Source organism: Stegostoma tigrinum, chromosome 40 (assembly GCF_030684315.1).
Source record: "Stegostoma tigrinum isolate sSteTig4 chromosome 40, sSteTig4.hap1, whole genome shotgun sequence".
Lineage (NCBI taxonomy): Eukaryota > Metazoa > Chordata > Chondrichthyes > Orectolobiformes > Stegostomatidae > Stegostoma > Stegostoma tigrinum.
In genome coordinates this window covers 14165941-14193682 of record NC_081393.1, presented here as the reverse complement: position 1 = coordinate 14193682, position 27742 = coordinate 14165941, and the positions used below count along the sequence as shown (strand labels likewise).

The following is a 27742-nucleotide window of genomic DNA, read 5'->3' as shown; positions in this document are numbered from 1 at the left end:
TCTGTTAATTGTTTTTGCTGTCTCAAGTCTCTCACCTCACCTCAACTTTTATCTTGATAATGCAGAAGAACTCATGAACTGAACAAAAACTGTTTGCTTTATCAGAAAATGAGAAATTTCTGGCTAAGAAACTGGAATTGAAACAAACCCCTCTCTTTAGATGTTTGCCTTCCATTTGTTCCCAGTACAATGTTGAGCTGAAGCACAACCCCTGATATTACAACTATGACTGATTTGTCTGTGTTTTGAAAGCAAGAAAATCATGTCAAATAATTGAGTCTTTCCAATGATTATTGATCAGCTGCTGTGTTGTTGGTCTTTGCTTTTGCAGTGTATCTATACCTGATGAGGCAATATTTATGTTAGCTGCTATATTATAAAAATTAAATGTTGGTAACATACCTCTAAAAGATTTATCACATACAGCTAAAAGGTTTAGCAGATGTCTATTACAGCTCCTGCATATATAACAGCAAAAGCAAGTTACAAACAGTGGAATGGTCCCATCGGAGTGCCATGCTTCAAGTTGCATCATTAGAATGATGAATGAGACCTTGATATCTTTGCGTGATGTGCTATAATACAGTGAAAATGAGAAGTCAGGTTTGGGATAGGATTTGTGATTCCTACAAGTTTTCTGGCATTTCTGCTGTGGCAGAGACAATGTCCATCTTGTCTGAGTCACATGTTGCGATATAGTGAAAATCAGCATGTCTGTTAAAGATACATTGTGTACAAGCTGTGAGATATAACGCAATAATTATCAGGCAGCATCCATGGAGAGAAATCAGAATTAACGTGAAGTGGTTATTTGAATACTAAAGAGTTCACTAATCTTGTTTAATTTCTTGAAGAGGTCACTGACATAAAGAGTTTTGATTGATGTTTTTATTTCAAAAGCACCTGATAAGCTCCTGCACAATATATCAAAAGCAAACTGCACATGGAATTGGAAGTAACTTTGTAATGGGCTGATGATTGATAGATATAAGATCGAGTGTAAGGGTAAAAATTAATGTACTGTTATTGACGGTATGAAATAACTGTCATTGGCCACAACCTGCATGAAACTCAACAAATTAGAGGGTATATATTCAAGTTTTCAGATCGAGAAGATGCACACGAGAAGCCTGATTTCTGACAGGATGAACACGTTCTCTGCCACAGAAAGGAATTGCAAATCCTGCCCCACCCTGATTTCTCATTTTCATGAGGGTGGAACTGGGAGCAGACTATGGTTCCTAGCGACAGTTGGCCATTTAAATGACCAGCTAGCTCCACTGAAATAGGATTTTGGAATTCCTGGTGTGTGGAATCTGGAGTGTGGAGATTAGATCAGGTAAGATGAAGTCTGCTGTTAGTGCATTTCCTTTAGATAATGAGGGAACCTCTTTACAGACAGAGCTGAGAGAGCCCCCAGGATAAGATCGCAGGATGCGGAGTTGGGTGGGGCCAAGGATTCTTTGAAACAACAGGGTGAGGGGGCTGTCTATTATCCTGTGGGATGGAGGTCACAGATCCTTTGAAGTGACTCAGTACCATGCTCTTTGCCAACTTCTGAGAAAGATCACTCGACCCAAAACATTAACTCTGATTTCTCTTCATGCATGCTGCCTTGCCTGCTGAGCTTTTCCAGTGATGTCTGTTTTTGTTTGTGACCGTGCCTTTTGGGCAGTTAATAACAAAAATGATTGTAAATGTACAGAAATCTCAGAATTTTCTGAATTGAAAAGATCTGTGAACAGTATCAACAGGTGTCAGTTTACCCTTAAGTGTCTAGAATTCTCAAAATGTGGGTTTTGCCAGTGACCAGAAACTGACCTGAACCAGCCATATAAATACTGTGACTACAAGAACAGATCAGAGGCTAAGATGTCTGCAGGAGGTCACTCACATCCTGGCTCCTCAAAACCTGACCACCATTTGCAATGCGTAAGTCAAGACTATAATGGAATACTTTCCAATTGCTTGGATGAACCCCAGCAAATCAAGGAGACTAAACCATTCCAGGACAAAGCAGCCCACTTGCTTAAGTCTCCATCCAACATCTTCTAAAATCGCTTCCTCTATTACTGAGAAACAGTGGCAGAATTGTGTAACATTCACAAGAAGCACTCCAAGAACTCACCATGGCTCCTTAGAATGAATTGGAAAGGTAAGTGAAGAGAGTAAAGTTGGTGGATAGAACTAGGCACTAAGTTGGCATTGAGGTTTGACTGACCATGGAGGATGGACAAAAAAACATTAGATCGCATAGGTGAAACAGCATGAGGAGTCGGTGAGAATGAAGGGGTGTGAGGGGTGAGTGTTGGTAGAATGGCTCCTATTTCTCCCCTTGGAGAAATCAGCACGTCTTCAAGAGCACACCTTTTGGAGAGGTAAGGCACTCTTTGGAATTGCGAAAAAGCATGCTTATGCATCTCAAGTGAAGAAACACATTTAGCATTTGCAAAAAGTCATCAAGAAAATGTCTGGGGGAGAAAAACAAGTGACTTGTATCTGAGAGTGCCTGGTAACTTAAGGGATTGTACTGCAAAATTATCATTCTCACAGTCAGGTGCCAATTGATAGATTGCTCCACCTCCTTACTAAAGGAAATGTTTATTGAGATCACATTTTAACCACTTGAGTGAGATATTTATTGACATAAAACATTAACTACTTGAGCGAAATGCTTTTTTAAGTAAGTCATTGAACATGTAAGTGAAATGTGCAATTTCATTGTATTGGATATTTGTTTTGTAAAGTATTTTTTCCCAATAAGTTTATTGGTAACGTTATTTTCTGTCAGATGCCTCCTGATTAATGTCTACAAGATGATAGGCAAGTTGGCATGAAGAGAGAAGGACTCAGGTTGGTGGTGTGGAAGATCATAGATGACATTGTGGCTGTTAAGGATCCTGAGGTGATTGGAGGCATACAAGGCATGAGGGGCCATTAGAGAGAGGCATAGTTTGATACACTGGATATGATGAGCCATGAGGCTGGCTCATTGAGCGTTGGGTGGCAACAGAGGTTTGAGGGGCAATTGGATGTAACAGATTGGACATACAGAGTGAGGAGATTAAGTGCGGTGAGAGCAGGAGCAATGTTGTCTGTTTAATATTTCTTGCAGTCCCGGACGTCCCAAACAGGCTTTCCGTGCAAGCTGCCTTTTGAAGTAGGGGAGCTTCTTAAGACTTATCCCACTTTCCTCGGCCCAAGTCCCAATCCAGCCCACGACCCAGACTAAAAACCCAATATGTAGGCAGCCAATTTTAAAAAATGAAGGTCACGGAGCCCGGCCTACATCTGCTTTGGACCTAAAAAAGGAAATTGAGGTTCCTGTTGCATAAGAGATAATAGGAACTGCAGATGCTGGAGAATGCGAGATAACGAGGTGTGGAGCTGGATGAACACAGCAGGCCAAGCAACATCTTATCATTGAGACAAAATCATTTTTCTGATGAAGGGTCTAAGGCCGAAATGTCAGCTTTCCTGCTCCTAAGATGCTGTTTGGCCTGCTGTGTGCATCCAGCTCCACACCTTGTTATTCCTGTTGCATAGTTGAGAGACAGAACTTCCTGCTGATGTGAGCAGCATGGACCTGAGAGAAAAAGTTGGAAAAATCTAGCTAGAATGAAAATTCAGATTCTTGACATCAAGAAAGAAGTTTTGATTGTGCCCTTGAAATAGAAATGATCAGTTCTGAATCTTGTGAATGAGCAGCGACTACCTTTAATTCCATGTATTTGCATCTCATTATTGGCTAATCTCACCTCATTCCCATGCAGCCCCACATTTTGTCACATTTTCTGAGAACTGGATGGTGGTTATTCCCAAGATCAAGCGCTAGCAGCAGCTTACTGCTTTCTTCTCTAGATCTTCAGCCAGGTGCATGATCACTACCATATCCTTGCATGCTCAATGAACGTATCTTCTTCCACACTTCCACCACACCAGTGGGTATCACCAAACCATAAGCCTCACTACATGATTATAGCTTCCTTTGGCAAGTCACACATCATTTCAGCTCTTGACTTCCATTTTGGAGCTCAAGAACACTTCGGACTTGCATGCTTCTGCCAGGTTCCTTTGTGTGCACAGACACACAAGAGATATCTTGTGCATCTACAAAGGATGTGTTTTCAGGCTGTTGGCTGACTTGGCTAGTGCTCACCCACTTTGTGCTCATTTGATCGCTGCCACCTTTGCCTGTTGCATTATTTTTTAACTCAAAGCCTCTTCTGTCCTAAACTACAGGCTGCCTCTGTTGTTTGAATTGCCTGTTAACATCAGCTCTTCAGCCGTAACTAAAGGCTGCTGATTCTTTGGCTTGCCTTACTGTTGAGTGCAGACAGAAACACAGCACCTTGTTAATGGTGAGAGTACAGAACTGTCAAGACAGGCTGGACATTTTGCTGTGAGGTACCAGGCTGCATGTCACACCTACAAGATGTGCCAACAGTGTATGTGGCAAAAACATTGCATGTGCTTCAAGTAAATGGACATGTTATAAGTCAAAAAGGAGTAATCCTTCATGGGGTCAGATGGACTAGAGTCAGTCAGAGAGTATTGTCACAGTTAGTCAAAATGTTCTTCTGATTCTAGTCCTGGGAGTTGGCTACGGTCAATCAAGAGCAAGTCAGAAGATAGGAATCCTGCAGTGAGGTCTTGACTTCTCAATTCCTGTCTGCCAACTACAAGGCACAAGTTAGGATTATGATGGAATCAGTGCGCAATGACAGCAGTGTGCACCATCTAGAAGATGCACTGCAGAAATTCACCAAGACTCCTCAGACAGTATCTTCCAATCCCACAAAAATTACCATCCAGAAGAACACAGGCAGTAGATACATGGAAATACCACTACCTGCAGATTCCTCTCCGAGCCACTCAGAATCCTGACTTGGAAATCTGTTGTCATTTCTTCTGTGCCACTGAGTCAGAATCCTGAAACACCCTTCCTGGTGGCATTGTCGATCTACCAAAACCAAATGGTCTTCAGTGGTTCAGGAAGGTAACTCACCACCACCTGCTCAGGGGCAATTAGGAATGGGTAATAAATGCTGGATTATCCAGCGATGCTCACGTGCCATAAATGAAGAAAACACACAGCTTTGCAAAGAATTATGGATGTGGACACCAATGAACCATCTTGCTTTGCTTGTGTGCCTTGAATATTGGATAGACAAACATTCCAGATCTTTAAGGCATGCAAACACTGTAACAAACCATGCCCAAAATCAGAAATTGATGGAAAAAAAACTCAGCGGGTCTACAAACCATCTGTGGAGAGAAAGCAGAGTTAATGTTTCAGGTCCAGTGACCCTTCTTCAGAACACAAATTGCGTATCTGTCTCTGGCCTGTAGTATACTTTTCATGCTGCGTCCCTTCGGTCTTTTTCTGGATGATCTTTCTGGAATACCTTGATAATCAACTCCATTATTTGTTCTGAATGTTTGCACAACAGAAGCTTTTGATGTCTCTCTTCATTGGGTAACAAGGTCATCCAAACTCTCTTTGACCGTCTCTGAGGCAATATTACTCTGAAATTTACTTCCGAGTTTATGCTGATTTTCTCATGTTGCCCACAGCTTTGTCAGATTCTTCTCATCAGCATCAGGCCAAACAGATTTTCATTACAGACGGCAATCCTAATTTTTATTACTTGCTTTTCTGCATCCACATCTTATTGTCTAGAAAACATACTTCAATCCTCTGCCCTACAGTTTGAGTATTCCTGGGATATCAGATGTTTTCCAGTTCACTACTGGAAACCTGGCTGCCAATGGCTAAGCCTTCTAGTTTCTTCTTTCACTGCAAGGAAAACCTTGCTTTAAAAATTGCAACAAGCTTCAATATCTACAGAACTGAGCAGAAGCCATGCCCTGAGCGATATTGCTGCAGTGGATTGAGATCTGATGGTTTTCAGCTATTGGTCAAGTGAGGCAACAGCTGGAAAGAACTCTGCTAAAGCACAATTTTGAGCTTATTGCTGTTACTGAAGCTGCAGTTGCTTTTTGTGCATTGCCAGCTTGGGACAAAATGTCAAGTGCACTCAAATTACCTTCAATCTCAAAAATACTGTAGCCCTCCCAATGTGAGCGAAGTGATTCAGTTGCAGTACTTCAGGTGGGCCTTCGGACTTGCACTGATATTTTTAGCTATTGATCTGTGCTTTCGACGGATGAGCTGCAATTATGTTATGTTATCTCATTCATGAGAAACATCTTATAGGAAAGATGTGGATGCTTTGGAGAGGGTTCAGAGGAGGTTTACCAGGATGCTGCCTGGACTGGAGGGCTTATCTTATGAAGAGAGGTTGACTGAGCTCGGTCTCTTTTCATTGGAGAAAAGGAGGAGGAGAGGGGACCTAATTGAGGTATACAAGATAATGAGAGGCATAGATAGAGTCGATAGCCAGAGACTATTTCCCAGGGCAGAAATGGCTAGCACGAGGGGTCATAGTTTTAAGCTGGTTGGTGGAAAGTATAGAGGGGATGTCAGAGGCAGGTTCTTTACGCAGAGAGTTGTGAGAGCATGGAATGCGTTGCCAGCAGCAGTTGTGGAAGCAAGGTCATTGGGGTCATTTAAGAGACTGCTGGACATGCATATGGTCACAGAAATTTGAGGGTGCATCCATGAGGATCAATGGTCGGCACAACATTGTGGGCTGAAGGGCCTGTTCTGTGCTGTACTGTTCTATGTTCTATGTTCTATGTTCTATGAGGTTATGAGGTTGAATACAAGCTTTATTTGAGATGTGTTGCTGCTTCAGGTTACAAATGCCAACTGATGATGCAAGAGAACTAAATAACATTATATTTCACAATTTCTGTGTTGCCAAATTAGCATAAACATATTACAATGACTATATTTAAGATACAAACTACAGTATCACAACAATAAAAGCTGCTTGCCCACTACTGTTAGGTGCAATCACTGGCATCTTCTCCAATTTGCTACAAGTGTGAGGTGGGAGGGGTATGAATGAGATTCTTTGCCAGGCCTTACCATAAAACTTTCAACCGATTAGATTTTCTGAGTTAAAATCAATCCTTGATATCCTAAACCAAAAGCAAGCTAATGAGTTTCAAGTTTACACTCTGTCATAAACCAGGGAAGACAAACAATCTTTGATTACCTCTCCAGGTGTTCCCTGTTCTCTGACACAAATGCATTTAATCAATGTTCCTGAAAGCCTGTTTGACAGAGTTATTTATTTTTAAAACTCTAGATAAACAGTGGCAGGTGAGGTCGGTTACTGTTGAAATCTAAATTCTAAAATTTACATACAAAATATCTTTAATCACATAATGCACATTTATAAAAATTTGGAATTTTTGTGGATGTAGTTTTGGTTTGGCATCTTATTCCTGTATGTAAGCAATCATCCTAGATTTTGAAGCGGTAATGTTTTCAATGGATTTATGAAAATTCAGGAAGTTTATTTTGTGTTGACCTTGAACCTTGGTAGGACAGGAACATTAGTGTTATCAGCCAAAATACTGCTGGAGAAATAAATGATAATCTTTTTACAGGCTGCTAACATACAGGTGAAGGCAAAGAATTGCAACAAACATAATCTAACTTCAAATATCTTCAAGTATATCAGCATTCAATTTAAATGCTGGCTGACTGCAGTTTAGATCTCCAACTGAATCCAAGTGTCAACATTGTTACTGAAATCTTCTATGATATTCTCAAGTTTCTAAGCTTTCATCTCTACATAACATCTGTTTCAGCCATTGAATAACTTATTGTTACATTACAATATACCTCTGGTTTACCTGAAGAAATCAAAGTTACAGCCTTTTGGTAGTGAGCAAAATCACAATCGATCACTCTTTAGACACAGCATCTCCTAACAGTTAGCCATTTAGGATTTGACATAAAGAGGAATAGCTTAGCTAGAAGATTGTGTATCTTTGTAATCCCTTCTCTCCGAAGGCTGTGGTTTTTGAATTTTTAGAATTGGTTTCATTATATGATCGCCACTGTTATTGCCCATTTCAGCATGACTGCTCTAAAGAGAAAGCACACGTTTGCTTCTGGTAATGCTATTTTAAGGCAGATGCATTACACCGTGCAATTTCAGGCACTGAAATCTTTTGCAATGCACTAATAGACACTGGAAAATGTTGGAGAAAAAACAAAATTTCCATTGCACAGAGTTTGGGTTTTAATTTAGTGGCAGCTCCTCTGCAAGCAGTATCTCATGTCAGTTGACATGAGATTGGTTTGTGATATTAGCTTCTGTGTGTGTAGTCACCTTAGAGTATGTAGCACGGCATGGGAGGTTGCTTAAACATATCTCAAAGTCTGCGTGGACTGCGCAGATTATACTGATAAAATCAGATCCGGATAGTAGAAATACAGATGGAGGGGCACTTGCAAATGGGTGCCATTTCCAAACATGTGCTGTCCGTTTCTTTCTAGGTTTTCAAGATTGCAGGTTTGGAGACAGTGTTCAAGGATTGGTGATGCGAGGGCAGTTGCTCTCACTTTACTTCTGGAATTCAGCTTTTTGCCCATGCTTGGATGAAGTATACCAAACTGATGAAACTACGTTGTTGCTACTTCACTGTCACAAACCGGGAACACCCTCCTAATAGCACTGAAGGTCTGCCAACACCATGTGGATGGAGTTCGAGAATATGACTCACCATCATCTTCTCAAAGGCAGTTATGGATGGTGTTGTGTTATTTCTCATAGCGGAAGTGCAATATACCTTGAAGGTGCATGCTCATGATGTCAGCACTGTATCATGGCATGTGATCTAATGGTACAAAGCTTGCAGACTCCTCCTTGCTTGGTGCTGGTCTCTGGCCTCTTGCAGTGTGATATATAAAGGAAAGCTTAGCTTGAGCCTAGACACCCAAGTGCCTGTGATTGTGATGTATCTATGGAAACATGGAATAAAAGTTCATTTAGTTCTTCAGCACTATGTGTCCGTCTCATTCTTAGAGGGAGGCAATGGCCTTGTGTTATTATCGCTGGATTGTTAATCCAGGGATTCAGATAATGTTCTGGGGACCCAGGTTCAAATCCGCCACAGCAGATGGTGGAATTTGAATTCAGTCAGACATCTGGAGTTAAGAATCTAATGATGACCGTGAATCCATTGTCGATTGTTGGAAAAATCGATCTGGTTCACCTGATGTCCTTTAGGGAAGCAAACTGCCATCCTTACCTAGTCTGGCCTAGGTGTGACTCCAGATCCACAGCAATGTGGTTGACTCTTAACTGCCCTCTGTGCAATTAGGGATGGGCAATAAATGCTGCCTGGCCAGCGATGCCCTCATCCAGTAAATGAATTTTTAAAAAATTCTTACGTTGTGTGAACATAAGTATCACAGCATATCATCAGTATATCATGCTGCCACACAAGGAATGGGCAATAAATGCTGGTCATTTTGCAGTTTGAAAAGAAATTCTCTCATGCAGGGAGAAAAATGCTTTCTAAGGCATATCCTTGTGATGTATGTTGTTCGACACAATTGTAACAGGATACACTTGCTCAAAATTACAACAGATACTCGGGAATAGGAGAGTGGCTGTCTCTGTTAACCAGAACTGTGATTCAGACTGTGTTAAAATATTGGATCATAATAGATGGTTATCTCAGTTGTCTGCTTTGAGTTGTTACATATTTTCTGTCTTAGCATATTTGTAACAGCATTAAGGTTACTATGTAGTATTTCTGGAGCATTGACAAAGTAACATGCCTTTACGGTTTACATGATGAATATCTGCTTTGAAGAGTGTATTAAAGTGGCACCAATGGATTGCTGACCAAGCCATAATTTGTCCTTTCTGCTGAAGAATGCCCTGTGGCAGCTAAAGTTGGGTTGCACACCTTAACTGCTTCATATGTACATGTATCATCTCGGTGACCTTGGTCTATGAAAACAGTTGAGTTTCAAGCAGGTGAGTCATTGGTCGTAGCCTCAGAGTAAGCATTGGAAGAAAAGGCTAAAAGTTCAAGATGGTGTTGTCTATTTCAATATGGTCACCGAAAGGTTTAATTTTTAATGATCTACTCAAGGTGTGAATTGGTCTTTCCATTTTGGGTCAAAATCAATGTTGAACTAATTGTCCTATATGAAGAGAGATAATGGGAACTGCAGCTGCTGGAGAATCTGAGATAACAAAGTGTGGAGCTGGACGAACACAGCAGGCCAGCAGCATCTTAGGAGCACAAAAGCTTACATTTCGGGCCTAGACCCTTCATCAGAAAAGTGGGATGGGAAGAGGATTCTGAAATAAATAGGAAGAGAGGGGTAGGCGGACCGAAGATGGATAGAGGAGAAGATAGGTGGAGAGCAGAGTATAGGTGGGGAGGTAGGGAGGGGATAGGTCAGTCCGGGGAGGACTGACAAGTCATGGGGGTGCGATGAGGTTAGCAGGTAGGAAATGGAGGTGTGGCTTGACGTGGGTGGAAGGGATAGGTGAGAGGAAGAACAGGTTAGGGACATGTCGTCAAAGGAATAGGAGGGGGGAGTTAAAATGGTTCGCGACTGGGAGGTGCAGTTGTTTACTGCGAACCGAGTGGAGGTGTTCTGCAAAGCGGTCCCCAAGCCTCCGCTTGGTTTCCCCAATGTAGAGGAAGCCACACCGGGTACAATGGATACAGTATACCACATTGGCAGATGTGCAGGTGAACCTCTGCTTAATATGGAAAGTCATCTTGGGGCCTGGGATAGGGGTGAGGGAGGAGGTGTGGGGGCAAGTGTAGCACTTCCTGTGGTTGCAGGGGAAGGTGCTGGGTGTGGTGGGGTTGGAGGGCAGTGTGGAGCGAACAAGGGAGTCACGCAGAGAGTGGTCTCTCGGGAAAGCAGACAAGGGTGGGGATGGAAAAATGTCTTGGGTGGTGGGGTCGGATACTGCATCCCAAAACCAGCCCAGTTCGTCCCCTTCCCCCACTGCATCACACAACCAGCCCAGCTCATCCCCTCCCCCCACAGCATCCCAAAACTAGCCCAGCCTGTCTCTGCCTCCCTAACCTGTTCTTCCTCTCACCCATCCCTTCCTCCCACCCCAAGCCACACCTCCATTTCCTACCTATTAACCTCATCCCACCTCCTTGACCTGTCCGTCTTCCCTGGACTGACCTATCCCCTCCCTACCTCCCCATCTATACTCTGCTATCCACCTATCTTCTCCTCTATCCATCTTCAGTCCGCCTACCCCTCTCTTCCTATTTATTTCAGAATCCTCTTCCCATCCCACTTTTCTGATGAAAGGTCTAGGCCCGAAACATAAGCTTTTGTGCTCCTAAGATGCTGCTTGGCCTGCTGTGTTCATCCAGCTCCACACTTTTATTGTTCCATATGAAGACCTCACTTCCTTTTCATCTTAGCCAGTTTTCATTGTGCTAATTTTGAACCTATTCTTGAAGACATTGTCCACAACAACTTGTGTTAAAATAACTTTTTTTTTAATGTAAAGCTTTCCAAGGAAGGTTGCAGGCATAAGATAGAACATGATAAGCCACAGAAGAAGATTTTAAGCCAAATGACCGAAAGGCTGGCCGAAGAGGCGAGTTTAAGGAGCATCTGGAAAGAGGCAAGCAGAGTGGTGATTTAGGGAAGAAATTCCAGAGGATAGGACTTTGCCAACTGAAGGCACAGCCACCAGCAGGAGCCAAGAATTCAAAAAGCCTAGATATTTTAAAGGAAAGTGATTTTAAAAAGATTATATATAAAGCACAAATTGAGCATTTTTAAATAATGGTTTCCTCAACTGGTAGCCAACATCGATTAGTGAACATAGTTATGCTGAGTCAATGGGACTTGATGCAAATTGAGACAAAGGCAACAAATTTTTGGATGACTGTAAGTTTGCAGAAGTAGAACATGGAAGGCCAAACAGCAGTGATTTAGTCTCGAGGTAGCTAAGACAAAAGCTTTCACTTCGATTGTACATAATCATCTTATTCTATCCTGGGATTCTGTAACTGAACATTCATTTCAATGACTGAATGCAGACTCGTTAATTCACGTAAAACCATTTCATTTTGACTTGCTCCGTTGCATCTTTTATTTGTAACTGTTCCAGATAGCCATATCCTTATCTTACCATTTTTACTGAGATTGCAATCCTGTATTCCTTAATGTTGAACTGATTCTTATATTTTGGATAAACGTTTCATCATAATTTTTCATAACCAACATATTTTGTTAAGATTACTTTTGTCAATGATGTTTTTGACAGTAATTTTCTAATTGAGTTCATTTTTCTTATTTTGCGTAAGTCGTTCATTTGAAATGGCAGCTTTAAAAGGATTTTTCATGTGTTTGAAAGGTTGTGGGCAGGGCGAGCAAACAATGTAATCAGTTTGGACCTGAGGTATTTAACTCTCAGGTTTCATTTATTTTCTGCTGGTCAGCCATCCTCGCAGCAGTGGAAAGAAATAACTGGTGGACGGATCAATAATATATCATTCAGAATTCACTGAATATAACCAAGGAGGAAGGAATCAAGGTTGCAACTCTTCCCTTTTCGTGATCAAGTGACATGTGTTCGAGGAGCTCCTCCTCCTACTGACCACTTTTCAAAAAAAGCGGTCGAGGTGGTGCCCATTCAGTAGGCCAGAAAATACTATCAAGTATTGAAGACATCATTTGACCCCAAGTTGCACATTAATATGGTTGACTTGGATTGCCGAATAACCCCCAATTCCGAAAGTGGAGCTGGAGAATGAACAAGGTTTTTCAATTCATTCTTGGGATGTGGATGTTGCTGCCTAGGTCAGCATTTATTGCCCATCCCTAATTGCCCTTGAGAAGATGGTGGTGCTGCTGTCATCTTGAACTGTGTTATTCCTTGTGCTGTAGGTACAAGGGAGTGAGTTCCAGGATTTTGACGCAGTGACACTGAAGGAATGGCAATATAATTCAATATCAGGAATGGTGAGTGGCTTGGCGGGAAACTTGCAGATGGTGGTGTTCCCATGTATCTGTGGCCCTGGTTCTAGAAAATGGAAGTGGTCGTGTGTTTGAAAGATACTGTCTGCGGAGCCTTAGTGAATTTCTGCAGTGCATATTGTTGACAGAACACACGACTGCTACTGAGCATTGGTCGTGGAGGGCCTGGATATTTGTGAATGTGCTGCCAATCAGGCAGGCTGCTTTTGGCTTGGATGGTGTCAAGCTTACTGTGTGTTATTAAAGCTGAAAATGGGGGCATTCCATCTCACTCCTGACCTGTGCCTGGAATGTGGTGGACACTTTTTGAGGAGTTAAGAGGTGAAATACTTCTTGCAGGATCCTAGTTTCTGACCTGCTTCTGCAGCTACTGTGTCTCAGTTTCTGATCAATGGTAACCCCAGGAAGTTGCTAGTGGAGTTTCGGTGTGAGTCGTGTAATTGAATATCAAGGGATGACGGTTAGATTCTCTTCCCTGGAGATTGCCATTGCCTGCCATTTGTATACTATGGTTGTTACTTAGCACTTTTAAACTCAAGCCTGGAGATTGTCTAGGTCTTGCTTCATTTGGACATAAACTGCTTCAATATTTGAAGGGTCCTAAATGGTGTTGAACATAGTGCAATCATTAGTGAACATCCCCAGTTCTGACCTTGATAATGGAGGGAAGATTGCTGATTAAGCAGCTGAAGATGTTTGGGCTTTGGAAAGTACCCTGAGGAACTCCTGCGTGGATATCCTGGCATGGAAATGACTGACAAACAAAATCATCTTCCTTTGTGTTAGTTATGATTCCAACCAGCAGAGAGTTTAGCTCTGATACCCACTGACTCATGGCCTACCATAACACACTACCTGTTGTTTGTCGCTAACAGTCCCCATTAACAACTATTCACGCTTCCAGTCTGATCGTTATCAACTCTTTGTCTGTCCAACTGCTCTTCTCTCTCTTTTGGCTCTATCCTATCGTTTACTCCCTACCCTATCCTCCTCCGCTATTTTCTGCATATAAACTGACGTTTTCCCAGCCACCATCAGTTTTGAGGAAGGGTCACTGGACCCAAAACACTAACTCTGTTTTATCTTCCACAGATGCTGCCACACCAGCTGAGCTTTTCCAGCAACTTTGTTTTTGTTCAGTTTTGAGGTGTTCCCAATGCCACTTTCAGTCAAATGTGGCCTTCAAGTCAAGGGTGGTCACTCTGACCTCATCTTCAAAATTCAGCATTTTTAATCCATGTTTGAACCAAAGCAGTAACTAGGATAGGTGGCCCTGGTGGAATTCAAACTGGTCAGGTTATTGTGAAGCAAGTGCTGCTCAGTAGCACTGTTGATGACACCTTCCACTGCTTTACTTATAATTGAGACTGATGAGGTGGTAAATGGCTGGGTTGGATTTGACCTGGTTTTTGTGTGTAAGGAATGTACTTGAGCAGTTTTCCGCATGGTTGGGTACATGGCACTGTTGTAGCAGGACTCAAACAGCTTAGCTAGGGGCGATGCTCGTTGTGGAAGGCATGTGTTCAGTGCTATTGTCAGAATGTTCTTGAGGCAGTCAAACTTTGCAGTTTCCAGTGCCACCAGCTGTTTTCATATCCTGTGGAGTGAATCAAATAGTTGAAGACTGGAACTAGTAATGCTGGGGACCTCTGAGGAGGCCGACATAGATCATCCACTTGGCATTTCTGACTGAAAGATTTTGTGAATTTTTCCACCTTATCTTTTGCACAGTGCAGGTGATCTCTGCTGTTGCTGAGGATGGAGATATTTGTAGACCCTCTTTCAGGGAATTAATTGCCCACCACCATTTGTGACAGAATGTGGTAAAACTGCAGAGCTTAGATCTTGATTGTGGAATCATTTTGCTGTGTGTATCACTTGCTGCATACGCTGTTTGGCTACTAAATAGTGACAATACAGTGTGGAGCTGGAGGGTCACATCAAGCCCTCCCGACCTGAAACATCAACTTTCCTGCTCTTCTGATGCTGCCTGGCCTGCTGTGTTTCTCCAGCTTCACACTGTGTTGTCTCTGACTCCAGCATTTGCAGCTCTTGCAATCTGGCCTGTAAATAGTCTTGTTTTGTAGCTTCAGACATAATGGGAACTGCAGATGCTGGAGAATTCCAAGATAATAAAATGTGAGGCTGGATAAACACAGCAGGCCAAGCAGCATCTCAGGAGCACAAAAGCTGACGTTTCGGGCCTAGACCCTTCATCAGAGAGGGGGATGAGGAGAGGGAACTGGAATAAATAGGGAGAGAGGGGGAGGTGGACCGAAGATGGAGAGTAAAGAAGATAGGTGGAGAGAGTATAGGTGGGAAGGTAGGGAGGGGATAGGTCAGTCCAGGGAAGACGGACAGGTCAAGGAGGTGGGATGAGGTTAGTAGGTAGATGGGGATGCGGCTTGGGGTGGGAGGAAGGGATGGGTGAGAGGAAGAACCGGTTAGGGAGGCAGAGACAGGTTGGACTGGTTTTGGGATGCAGTGGGTGGGGGGGAAGAGCTGGGCTGCTTGTGTGGTGCAGTGGGGGGAGGGGACAAACTGGGCTGGTTTAGGGATGCAGTTGGGGAAGGGGAGATTTTGAAACTAGTGAAGTCCACATTGATACCATTAGGCTGCAGGGTTCCCAGGCGGAATATGAGTTGCTGTTCCTGCAACCTTCGGGTGGCATCATTGTGGCACTGCAGGAGGCCCATGATGGACATGTCATCTAAAGAATGGGAGGGGGAGTGGAAATGGTTTGCGACTGGGAGGTGCAGTTGTTTGTTGCGAACTGAGCGGAGGTGTTCTGCAAAGCGGTCTCCAAGCCTCCGCTTGGTTTCCCCAATGTAGAGGAAGCCACACCGGGTACAGTGGATGCAGTATACCACATTGGCAGATGTGCAGGTGAACCTCTGCTTAATGTGGAATGTCATCTTGGGGCCTGGGATAGGGGTGAGGGAGGAGGTGTGGGGGCAAGTGTAGCGTTTCCTGCGGTTGCAGGGGAAGGTGCCGGGTGTGGTGGGGTTGGAGGGCAGTGTGGAGTGAACAAGGGAGTCACGGAGAGAGTGGTCTCTCCGGAAAGCAGTCAAGGGTGGGGATGGAAAAATGTCTTGGGTGGTGGGGTCAGATTGTAAATGGCGCAAGTGTCGGAGGATGATGCGTTGTATCCGGAGGTTGGTAGGGTGGTGTGTGAGAACGAGGGGGATCCTCTTTGGGCGGTTGTGGCGGGGGCGGGGTGTGAGGGATGTGTTGCGGGAGACGCGGTCAAGGGTGTTCTCGATCACTGTGGGGGGAAAGTTGCGGTCCTTGAAGAACTTGGACATCTGGGATGTGCGGGAGTGGAATGTCTTATCGTGGGAGCAGATGCGGCGGAGGCGGAGGAATTGGGAATAGGGGATGGAATTTTTGCAGGAGGGTGGGTGGGAGGAGGTGTATTCTAGGTAGCTGTGGGAGTCGGTGGGCTTGAAATGGACATCAGTTGCAAGCTGGTTGCCTGAGATGGAGACTGAGAGGTCAAGGAAGGTGAGGGATGTGCTGGAGATGGCCCAGGTGAACTGAAGTTTGGGGTGGAAGGTGTTGGTGAAGTAGATGAACTGTTCGAGCTCCTCTGGGGAGCAAGAGGCGGCGCCGATACAGTCATCAATGTACCGGAGGAAGAGGTGGGGTTTGGGGCCTGTGTAGGTGCGTAAGAGGGACTGTTCCACGTAACCTACAAAGAGGCAGGCATAGCTGGGGCCCATGCGGGTGCCCATGGCCACCCCCTTAGTCTGTAGGAAGTGGGAGGAGTCAAAAGAGAAGTTGTTGAGGGTGAGGACGAATTCAGCTAGGCGGATGAGGGTGTCGGTGGAGGGGGACTGGTCGGGCCTGCGGGACAGGAAGAAGCGGAGGGCCTTGAGGCCATCTGCATGCGGAATGCAGGTGTGTGGGACAGGAAGAAGCGGAGGGCCTTGAGGCCATCTGCACGCGGAACCATTTCCACTCCCCCGCCCATTCTACAGATGACATGTCCATCATGGGCCTCCTGCAGTGCCACAATGATGCCACCCGAAGGTTGCAGGAACAGCAACTCATATTCCGCTTGGGAACCCTGCAGCCTAATGGTATCAATGTGGACTTCACCAGTTTCAAAATCTCCCCTTCCCCAACTGCATCCCTAAACCAGCCCAGTTCGTCCCCTCCCCCCACTGCACCACACAACCAGCCCAGCTCTTCCCCCCCACCCACTGCATCCCAAAACCAGTCCAACCTGTCTCTGCCTCCCTAACCGGTTCTTCCTCTCACCCATCCCTTCCTCCCATCCCAAGCCGCACCCCCATCTACCTACTAACCTCATCCCACCTCCTTGACCTGTCCGTCTTCCCTGGACTGACCTATCCCCTCCCTACCTTCCCACCTATACTCTCTCCACCTATCTTCTTTACTCTCCATCTTCGGTCCGCCTCCCCCTCTCTCCCTATTTATTCCAGTTCCCTCTCTGATGAAGGGTCTAGGCTCGAAACGTCAGCTTTTGTGCTCCTGAGATGCTGCTTGGCCTGCTGTGTTCATCCAGCCTCACATTTTATTGTTTGGTAGCTTCACCAGGTTTTTATCTCATTTAGAGGTATGCATGGTGTTGCTCACGGTATACCCTTCACATTCTTCATTGAGCCATTGATCAACTAGCTTGATGGTCATGTTAAAGTTGGGGATAAACTGATAAGCTGTGATTCTACTGCTGTTGATGGTCCACACTGCCTCACGGTTGCCCAGTCTTGATTTGCTAGGTCTATTTTTAATCTATCCTGTTTAGTATGGTAATAATGGTACTCAATACAATGTAAGATATTCTCAATGTGAAGGCAGGACTTTTGTCTCCGCAAGGACTGTTAGGTGGTCATTCTTTTCCACAACAATCATGTAGAGATACATGTGTGGCAAAAAAAAGTTAGAATAAGGTCAAGTTTGTTTTTTTTATCTTGATGGACAAAATGCCACAGACCCAGTCTGCAGTCAAGATCTCCAATTCTTTAGGATTCAAACAGCGCAATCAGGACTAATGTTGCTACGAAGACAGTCTTGGTGGTGGACATTGAATTCCCCACCCAGAGTACATTCCCTCTTTGCCGCACTCAGTTCTTCCTCCAAGTGGTGTTCAACATGGAGGAGTACTAATTCATCAGCCAGGAATGGGTCATGACTGTTGTAATCAGCAAATGGTTTCTTTGTCTGTATTTGATTTGAAGACATGAGACTTGTTGAGTTACACGGAGAAAATCCTTCCTAACTGTGCAGCACTGTGACATCACTTCTGCTGGGGCTATGCTGCTGGTGAAACAGAAATACACAAGGTTGATGATGATGGTTTTGGTATCTGGGACATTGTATGTAACATCTGATTCCATGAGAATGATTGATTATGTCAAGCTCTTGCTGGAATAGTCTGTGAGGCCGCTCTCCCAATTTTGGCACAAGACCCAAGCTTTGTATGGAGGAATTTGCCTTGTCAACAGGGTTGTGTTTGCTCTTGTCGTTTCCGGTACCTAGGTCAATGCTAGGATTCCTGTCAAGTTTCATTTCTTACTTGAGACCTTGTGGCAATTGCTGGAACTGAGTGGCTTACTGATTGAATCTGGCCCAGGTCAGGCCAGGTATAGACTTCAGTTTCTTTCCCTAAAGGACATCAGTGAACCAGATGGACTTCCCTGATAATTGACAATAGTTTCATAGACTTTTAATTCCCAGGCTGTTTTTATTGAATTGAAACTTAATGTGTTAGAATTCAAACCCCAGTCCCAAGAATATTACCCAAGTCTCTGGATTGCTAGTCAAGTAATAATATTACTGTGCCATTGCTTCCCCTCCAGAGTTGTTCTTTAAAAATCTGAATATTGGATAATGTTTAATTTGGAGGAATTCACAGTCACATTGAACTTAGCCAGGGTAAACCGTTGTATATCAAGCAAAAAGGAATGTGCATCCAATGATTGATGACGTCAAGTTCTTGTTAGAATAGTCTATGAGACCGCTCTCCAAATTTTGACACAAGACCAAAGCTTTGTATGGAAGACTAAGCAGGGTCGACAGGGCTGTGTTTGCTCTTTTGCTATATCAAGCAAAAACAAATGCTCATAAAATGCGAAATTATTTTAGATTATCATAGCAACAGAGTTGAGGTGAGAGTGACAGCCCTTGACATCAAGGCCACATTGAACCCCAATTGGCAACAAGGAACCCAAGCAAAACTTGAATCAATGGAAATCAGGTGCACACTCTCTGTGTAGAATCATACCTGGCATGTGGGAAGATGGATGACGTTATTAGAAGTCACTCATTTCACCTCCAGGACATCTCTGCAGGAATTTATCAGGGTAGTGTGCAAGGTCCAATCATCTTCATTGGCTTCATCAATGACCCCTCCTCCTTCATAAGGTCAGAGGTGGGCATGTTTGTTGATGATTGCACGATGTTCAGCACCATTTGTGACTCCTCAGGTACTAAAATGGCCAATGTTCAAATGCAACAAAATCTGGACAATATCCAGACTTGGGCTGACAAGTGGCAAGCAACAGTCATGCCACACAAATCACTCTCTCAAATAAGAGACAACTAAAACTGCGCAGGGTTGTTACTAAACTGGCCATTACTAAATCTCCTACTATCAAAATCCTGGAGGTTACCATTGAGCAGAAACTCAACCGGACTCATGATGTAAATACAGTGTCTGCATGGGCAGGTCAAACAGTAGGAATACTGTGGTGAGTAACTCAACGCCTGAGTCTCCAAAGACTGTCCACCACCTACAAGGCACAAATCAGAAGTGTAATGGATATTCTCCCCTTGTCTGGATGGGTGTAATTTCAACAACACTCAAGAAGCTTGACACCATTCAGTACAAAGCAGATCACTTGATTGACACCAAATCCACAAGGATCCACTCCTCCTACCACTGATGCTCAGCTGCAATAATGTGTACTATTGACAAAATACAATACTGAAATTCACCAAAGGTCCTTAGACAGCACCTTCCAAATCCATGACCACTTCCATCCAGAAGAATAGGGACAACAGATACTGGGAACACCATCACCTGCAAGTTCTCTTCCAAGCTACTCACTACACTGTCATGGAAATATATTGCCATTCCTTCACTGTCACTGGGACAAAATCCTGGAATTCCCTCATTTAGGGAATTGTGGGTCAACCAAAGCATTTTCAAGGAGGCAGCTCATCACTTCCACCCCAAGTGCAACTTGGAATAGTCAATAAATGTTGGCCAGCCAGCCATACCCATCACCAAATTTTTTTTAAAAATTGGAATTACAGGTGAACTTGTTTAAATACATTGTTGTTCAAACGCCATTGTAACAGAACCAATTCAGTGTGATTTTTGCTTTTATATCAGCACTTTGCTGGAAATCTACAGTTTTGAGTTGGGGTTTATTTGTTTAAATTGCAGTTTGATGGAAATTTTTGAATCCTGACACAGTTTTGACAACGACACTGCCCTCTGTTGTAAAGTGGAGGTCGACTTCCCACTGATAACAAAAACCAAAATACACAGAGAAATACACCTCGCCCGATAGTATGTTACAAAAAAGTGTGATAAGCAGGATAATATGCCTCTCACCCCAAATCTGTTATAAAGGAGTGGTTAAATGATTTAAATGGCGGAGTGGACTTGATGGGCCGAATGGCCTTACTTCCACTCCTATGTCTTATAGTCTTAAATGATATAAACTCATGACAATCACTCTGTAATCAACAAGTTACATAACCCCAGCAGTGAACAAATAGAACACAGAATATAGAACGTAGAGCAGTACAGCACAGTACAGGCCCTTCGGACCACAATGTTGTGCCCACCTACTTTTCTTACCAAGATCAAGTTACCCTGCATACCCTACATTTTACTATCCTCCATGTGCCTTTCCAAGAGTCGCTTAAAAGTCTCTCAGTATCTGACTCCACTACCTCTGCTGGCTGTGCATTCCACATGCCCACCAGTCTCTGTGAAAAGACACTACCTCTGAAATCTCCCCTATACCTTCTTCCAGTCACCTTAAAATTATGCCCCGTCATAATAGTCATTTCCGCCCTCGGAAAAAGTCTCTGACTATCCACTCTACCCATGCCTCAGCATCTTGTACACCTCTATCAAGTCACTTGTCATTTTTCTTCGCTCCAGTGAGAAAACCCCAGCTCCCTCAACCTTTCCTCCTCAGACCTGCCCTCCAGTCCAGGCAACATCCTGTTAAACCTCCTCTGCACTCTCTTTAAAGCTTCCACATCCTTCTTATAATGAGGTGAACACAATATTCCAAGTGTGGTCTAAGCAGGGTTTTACAGAGCTGCAGCATAGCCTCATGGCTCTTAAACTAATGCCCCTGCCGATGAAAGCCAACATACCACACGCCTTCTTTACAATCCTTTCAGCTTAATTCGCAACTTTGAACGTGGAGCCCAAGGTCTGTCTGTTTCTCCACACTGCCAAGAATCCTGCCATTAACCCTGTATTCTGCATTCGAATTCGACCTTCCAAAATGAATCACTTCACACTTTTCTGGGTTAAATTCCATCTGCCACTTCTTTGCCCAGCTGTGTTTGCTGTCAATGTCCCGCTGCAACCTACAACAGCCCTCGACACTGTCCACAATTCCACCAGCCTTCGTGTCATTGGCAAACTTAGTAACCCACCCTTCCTCTTCCTTATCCAAGTCAGTTATTCAAGCAAAGTATTCATTAAGGACCTCCACTGCCTCCTCTGACTCCATGCACGAGTTCTCTCCAGTATATCTGATTGGCCCTACCCTCACTCTGGCCATCATGTTATTACTCACATAAGCATAGAACACCTTGGGGTTTTCCTTGATCTTACTCGCCAAGGTTTTCTCATAACCCCTTCTAGCTTTCGTAAGTCCATTCTTCAGTTTCTTCCTGGCTACCCTGTAGACCTCTACAGCCCTGTCCAATCCTTGCTTCCTCAACCTTAAGTAAGCTTCCTTCTTCCTCTTGACTAGATGTTCCACATGTCTTGTCATCCAAGGTTCCTTATTTTACCATCCCTTCCTTTTCTCAGTGGGACAAATCTATCCAGTACTTATAGCAACTGCTCCCTAAACAACCTCCAAATTTCTGGTGTGCACTTCCCTGAGAACATCTAATCCCAACTTATGCTCCGCAGTTCTGGCCTAACAGCATTGTAATTCCCCCTCCCCCAGTTAAATACTTTCCCAGACCATCTGCTCCTATCCCTTTTTGTGACTGTAGTAAAGGTCAGGGAGTTGTGATCACTAGCACCAAAATGCTGTCCCATCAAGAGATCTGACACTTGGCCTAGTTTGTTGCCAAGCACCAAATCCAATATGGCCTCCCCTCTAGTCAGCCTATCTACGTATTGAGTCAGAAATCCTTCCTGGACACACCTGACAAAACCTGCACTATCCAAACTTTTGCACTGAGGAGGTTCCAGTCTATATCAGGGAAGTTGAAGTTACCCATGACAACAACCCTATTACTTCTGCACCTTTCTACAGTCTGTCTCACAATCTGTTCTTCAGCGTCTCTGTTACTATTGGGGTTCTGTGGAAAACTCCTAATAAAGTGACTTCTCTTTTCTGTTCCTGAAGTCTACCCATATTGACTCAGTGGACAAACCCTTCTCCATGACCTTCCTTTCTGCAGCTGTGATACCATCTTTGATTAGCAATGCCACTCCCCCACCTCTTTTTACCTCCCTCCCTATTTCTTTTGAAACATCTATACCCTGGAACATCCGACAACCATCCTTGGCCCTGCGTTATCCAAGTCTCCATAATGGCCACAACATCGTATTTCCAAGTACTGATCCATGCTCTGAGTTTGTCACCCTTATTTGTGATACTTCTTGCATTAAAGTAGACACACGTCAGCCTGTTGCACTGTCTGCAACTTTGTCGCATCGACTGCTTATCCTTCCTCACAGATTCTCTGCTTGCTGTATCTGCCAGTACACCAGCTACCCCATCTTCTGATCTGTAGCTCCGGTTCCTATCCCCCAATGAACTGAACTGTTAATAAATCGATGAGCAACTATTCCTGAATAAAACAAAATTCTACTGGTATGCTGTTCCAATAAGTGCCGGTCCCACTTTTATCAAGCAAAATTTTTAAAAATTGGAATTCGGTCTCTCAAAATTATAGCCAGGTTCTGTTTTCCAGAATATTCTGTGTCTTCTCCATTGATCTTCCATCAGGAACACCTTCTTCGTTGAATTCTTTTTGTCAGAATTACTAACTATGAGTGCTGTGGTGTATTTACTTCGATGATGCTTTCTCTAGGAGCTGACAGAGCTGATCTCTTAGCATATGGCAGTTTGGACTCTGCCGATTTTGCAACTGTCCCTGTCTTTTATACCCTTGAACATATCAATTTCTTACAATAGGATTGGTCCTAAGTTGTCAAAACCATTAGATTTAAATTTAATTAGATTTTAGTAACTAAGTGAATGGTTTAAATTAATTGGCTAAATTCAAACTTTTTGTCTTGACAACAAGACAAAACTGTGTGACTTGGCCTGTTAACCATCTAGCCTTTTGGATACAAATGTTTCAATTCAGGTGCTCTGTGCACCAGCAAACCTACAAGCTGTCCAAATTTTTTTTTAAACTCCATCTTTTAAAAGCACATCATTTTTTAAAGGGACCATGCATTTCCATACCCTCTATCATTTTATAAACACCACAATTTGCTGCTTGTAAAATATTAACGTCCTGTCTTCCAATCCATAAGTATTCCACTCAACTTCGCAACAGTTCTTTGCACATGTTTACAATTTGCAAATGTAGAAATAAAGCATTCAACTGATATCAGGAATTGGAGAATTTTGAAAACACAAACACCCAGTTCTAATGGTATGGTGGATTTATGTTGCCAACATTGTTTGTTGTCTCCTTTTCCAACATGGATCATACAAACCCTGCGGCACAGATGGCATTGTTTGTTCACCACAATAACATCACTTCGGTTGAAAGTAACACTCTTCAGCTGTGTATCAGTGAAAAATATTTGTGTCAGCATCATAGGGAACAATAAATTACCAGATGGGGCCAAGTGTAGTGGGGATTCCTAGTTGATCATTGGAAATACTTATATAACACAGTTGAGTATGAAGTCTTCTAACCTCGAATAATTTAAGTAAATAATGTTGAATAAATAGGTTGGAGCATGTTGCAAAATAATGACTTTTTCAGACATTGAGATTTAGTTATTTACAAATGCAATCATGTCAAATCAAAAGTAATTTACTGGATCCTTTGAAATACACAGAATTTAGTTTTGATGTATCAAGCATTCATTGTGAGAGTTTATCAGTGGTCAGAAAGATAGTTTCAATGAAATTTCTGGGTGCAGTTTTCCAGTGTTTGGCAAGTGTTTGTTTCTTCCAGCTAAATAATCATTTTTGAAGTTAGACAGTAACACTTGAACAGAAGCAATACAGTACAATACAGACTGAATTGAAATAATACTGAAATTTAGTTAATTTCATGGTGTACCAGTGGAGATTTTTGTGAAGGATTTATTTTATCAGAATTTTAGCTTTTTATTTCAAAGCTTCAGAAAAGAGTTTTTTAGGTTTTATTTTACAATGAGCAGTTAACAATTAGTATTTGTCTGCAGTACAAATTACTTGTATTAGAAGTGTAAATTTATATTTTGAACCAAATTATTTCTCAAAACAACATGCTAAGTATAGCATATGCAGGTGGAAAGATGTAAGGGAAGAATAATTTTGGGGGGTTGGAGTAAAAAAGGGGGTTGAACTCACTATAACTTTTCTTTAGTCTATCTCTAGTCATTGAAATGAAATAATTACAGTGAAATCATTCCCAAACTTAAAAGCAAGTACTGTCAAGATGTGAACAAATAGGTTGTGGCAAGTAATACATTGCAATTATGCATCTTTAGCAGAACAGTTAATAAAGATATGCATTACAGTTTGAAATCAGACATCAGCTACCAGATAATTTGAAAACATGGAAATCTTCTCTGCAGCAAAGTAATTTTAATCTGTCTAATGGTTTAACAAACCCATAATTTTTATTTCTTTCAGATATGGGGAGAAAGGGAAAGCAGTTAGAATTGAGAAAGTCATTTACACAGGGAAAGAAGGAAAAAGTTCCCAGGGTTGTCCAATTGCAAAATGGGTAAGTGTTGAGTTCTGTTTGTCGGTTCATTTTCTTTCTCCTTTTATTCTTCCACTTCTGAAAGCAATTATTTACTGTTGTATACGTTGTGGGCACTCTCCAGTATTTTTGCCAAATAACCATTTTAATCCAAGTTTACATCACCAGTGTTAGTAAACCACTTACTGTAGGAATTTGTACAACGTAGCTTGATCATGTTTTCACCCATTATCCACATAAGTACACTGCTACAGTATTAAATTAACAAAGCTCAGTGACAGGAATCAAATTAGTTGTTTATGAAATAAAGACAGAAGCGCCTGAAATATGCAGCTTAACTTGCAGCATCTGTGAAGAGAGAAACGTAGTATTTCATGTTGCCACTTCTCATCAGACTGGGGAAAAGTTAGAAATGTAATCGCCTTTATGTAAGCAAAATGGTGGAGTTTGTAAAAAGAACAAAAGAGAGGGTGTGTGATCGAGTGGAAGACAAGAGACGTTAAATGACAACAAGTCGGAGGGCTGAGCCTAAAATAATAGAAATGGGACGAGTAATGAGACAAAAAGGTGTGTCCACAGGAGATGTGAAGGGCCATGTGTTGAGAATTTCTGCATTTCTGTTTTTATTTCACATTCCAGCACCTGCAGTATTTTGCTTTTGGATTAGTTGTGGGCATTAACTAGCCATTCAAATAGTAACAGACAAAGTGGGGTTGAAATAAGGAGGTATGTATGTTTGTTTTGTGCATCTCCGTATGTCTGAATAAATGCTTATAAATGTACAAAAAGAATAGTTACTATTTTATCCTACATCACTGGACTGTCTGGAGAGGAACGAATGATTAATTTATTATTTCATCTTCCCTCATTAAGATGTCGAAACCAGCTTTTGCACATTGACCACTTGGATGTGGATTGAGTGCCCCATTTTACATTATCCCCCACTGAAGTATCATAGAAGCAAGCTATTAACAGGACACTTTTTGTGAAATATATCATCTTAGATTTATCAAATTACTCTGTTTCGCCTTTCAAACTGAATCCACAAATCATACTTACAGAATCATAAAATCCCTACAGTGTGGAAGTAAGCCATTCAGCCAGTTGAGTCTACACTGACTCTCCGAAGAACATCCCACCTCCCCACCCTATCCCTGTAACCCTGCAATTCCCTCCATCTAGCCTGCGCATCTCTGGGCACAGTGGGCAATTGAGCATGGCCAGTCCACCTAACCTGCACATCTTTGGACTGTGGGAGGTAACTGCAGCACCTCAAGGAAACCCACACAGATGCGGGGAGAATCTGCAAACTCCACACAGACAGTCGCCCAAGGGTGGAATTAAAACTGGGTCCCTGGTATTGTGAAGCAGCAGTGCTAACCACTGTGCCACCCCAATACTTGAACAGCCTTCTCCAGAATCTGTTTTAGGATGTTTTGAAGGAGATACTTCCTTTGTGTAATTCAACTAGAAACATACATACAAAGACTGTGATTATGATTTTGCTGTGAATAGTGCTAATGAAATCTCTCCTCACTGTACTTCCTGACTACCAGAATGTTTCTGACATTGATAAATGTAATTAATTTCCATCAAAGTTCTGACAGGGTGGTGCCAAATCTCCAGTAAGTCCTTTTTGCTTTTACATCAGAAATGCAAATACAATATACAAATGCTATAAAAGCTTACAAAGACTTTTCAACAACCAGAGATCCACATTCAGACAACTGCACCAAATAAACCTTCTTAATTATATTGCAGTGGAATTCTTTTCAGTCACACCCAAACTTGCACTGAATTCTTCCCTGCACGAGATAGGATACATGTATTGATTTCACCTATTACATCTTTTCTTGTAGTATAAAGCATGAACAACTCTTAAGCTGCATCAAAAATGGAATTGCTCAGATACTTAAACAAGAGTTAAATTGCACTTTCTCCACACATGAAACTCAAATAGTTATACAATATTTAGTTGGACGCGAATGATAGTATGTTTGTGCTCAAATCTTTGAGGACTGCTCATTAGCCTAGCTTCAATTGCAGATTTGACTGAATGAGCCGACAACATTAAAAGCAGAAGACTGGTTGAGTAAATTTCAAAGTGATCGACAGAAAAAGTTGAGACATGTTGTTGAATCATTTGTAAAGCTTTAAAATGCAGCTCAACATTCTAGTTACCTTTGCCAAGGGAATCAGGGAGTCAGAAATGGATATTATACTGCATGAGATAGGGTTACTTTTATAGGCTTTCTGTAGAATTGTTGATTATCATATGCATAGATCAGCTGTATAGTAGTCCTGTATATGAACATATGAATGAGGAGCAGAGAGAGGTCATATGGTCGCTCAAGCGTGTGCCACTATTCAATAAGTTCATGGGTAATCTGTTTGTGTTTCAAATTCCATCTCTCTATCTACCTCTGACAACCTTTGATTCGCTTGACAAAAGTGTCTATCCATAAAAATATTCAATGATTCCTCTTCCAGCAACTTCTGAGGCAAACAGTTACAAAGTCAATAACCCTCTGAGAAAGTAAAATTTTTGTATCGTAAAAGGGTAGCTCCAAATTTTTAGACAGTGTCCACTCAGTCTGGACTCATCCAGAAGAGAAAGCATCCTTTCCATGCCCAAGTTGTCAAGACTGTTTCGGGTCTTATATACATTTCCAGTCACTTTCCTAAAGTCCATTGGAAACCAACCCT

At 42.6% G+C, this 27742-nt stretch overlaps 1 protein-coding gene across 7 annotated transcripts in view; it reads left to right on the top strand.

Moving 5' to 3' along the window:
• LOC125448142 (methylcytosine dioxygenase TET3-like) overlaps positions 1-27742 on the top strand; it is a 353266-nt gene that overhangs the window by 250990 nt on the left and 74534 nt on the right. For all 7 annotated transcript variants that reach the window (XM_048523202.2, XM_059641139.1, XM_048523203.2 and 4 more), the window contains one exon: positions 24964-25057. In XM_048523202.2, the coding sequence (XP_048379159.2) occupies positions 24964-25057 (94 nt within the window). The remainder of the gene's footprint in view (positions 1-24963; positions 25058-27742) is intronic.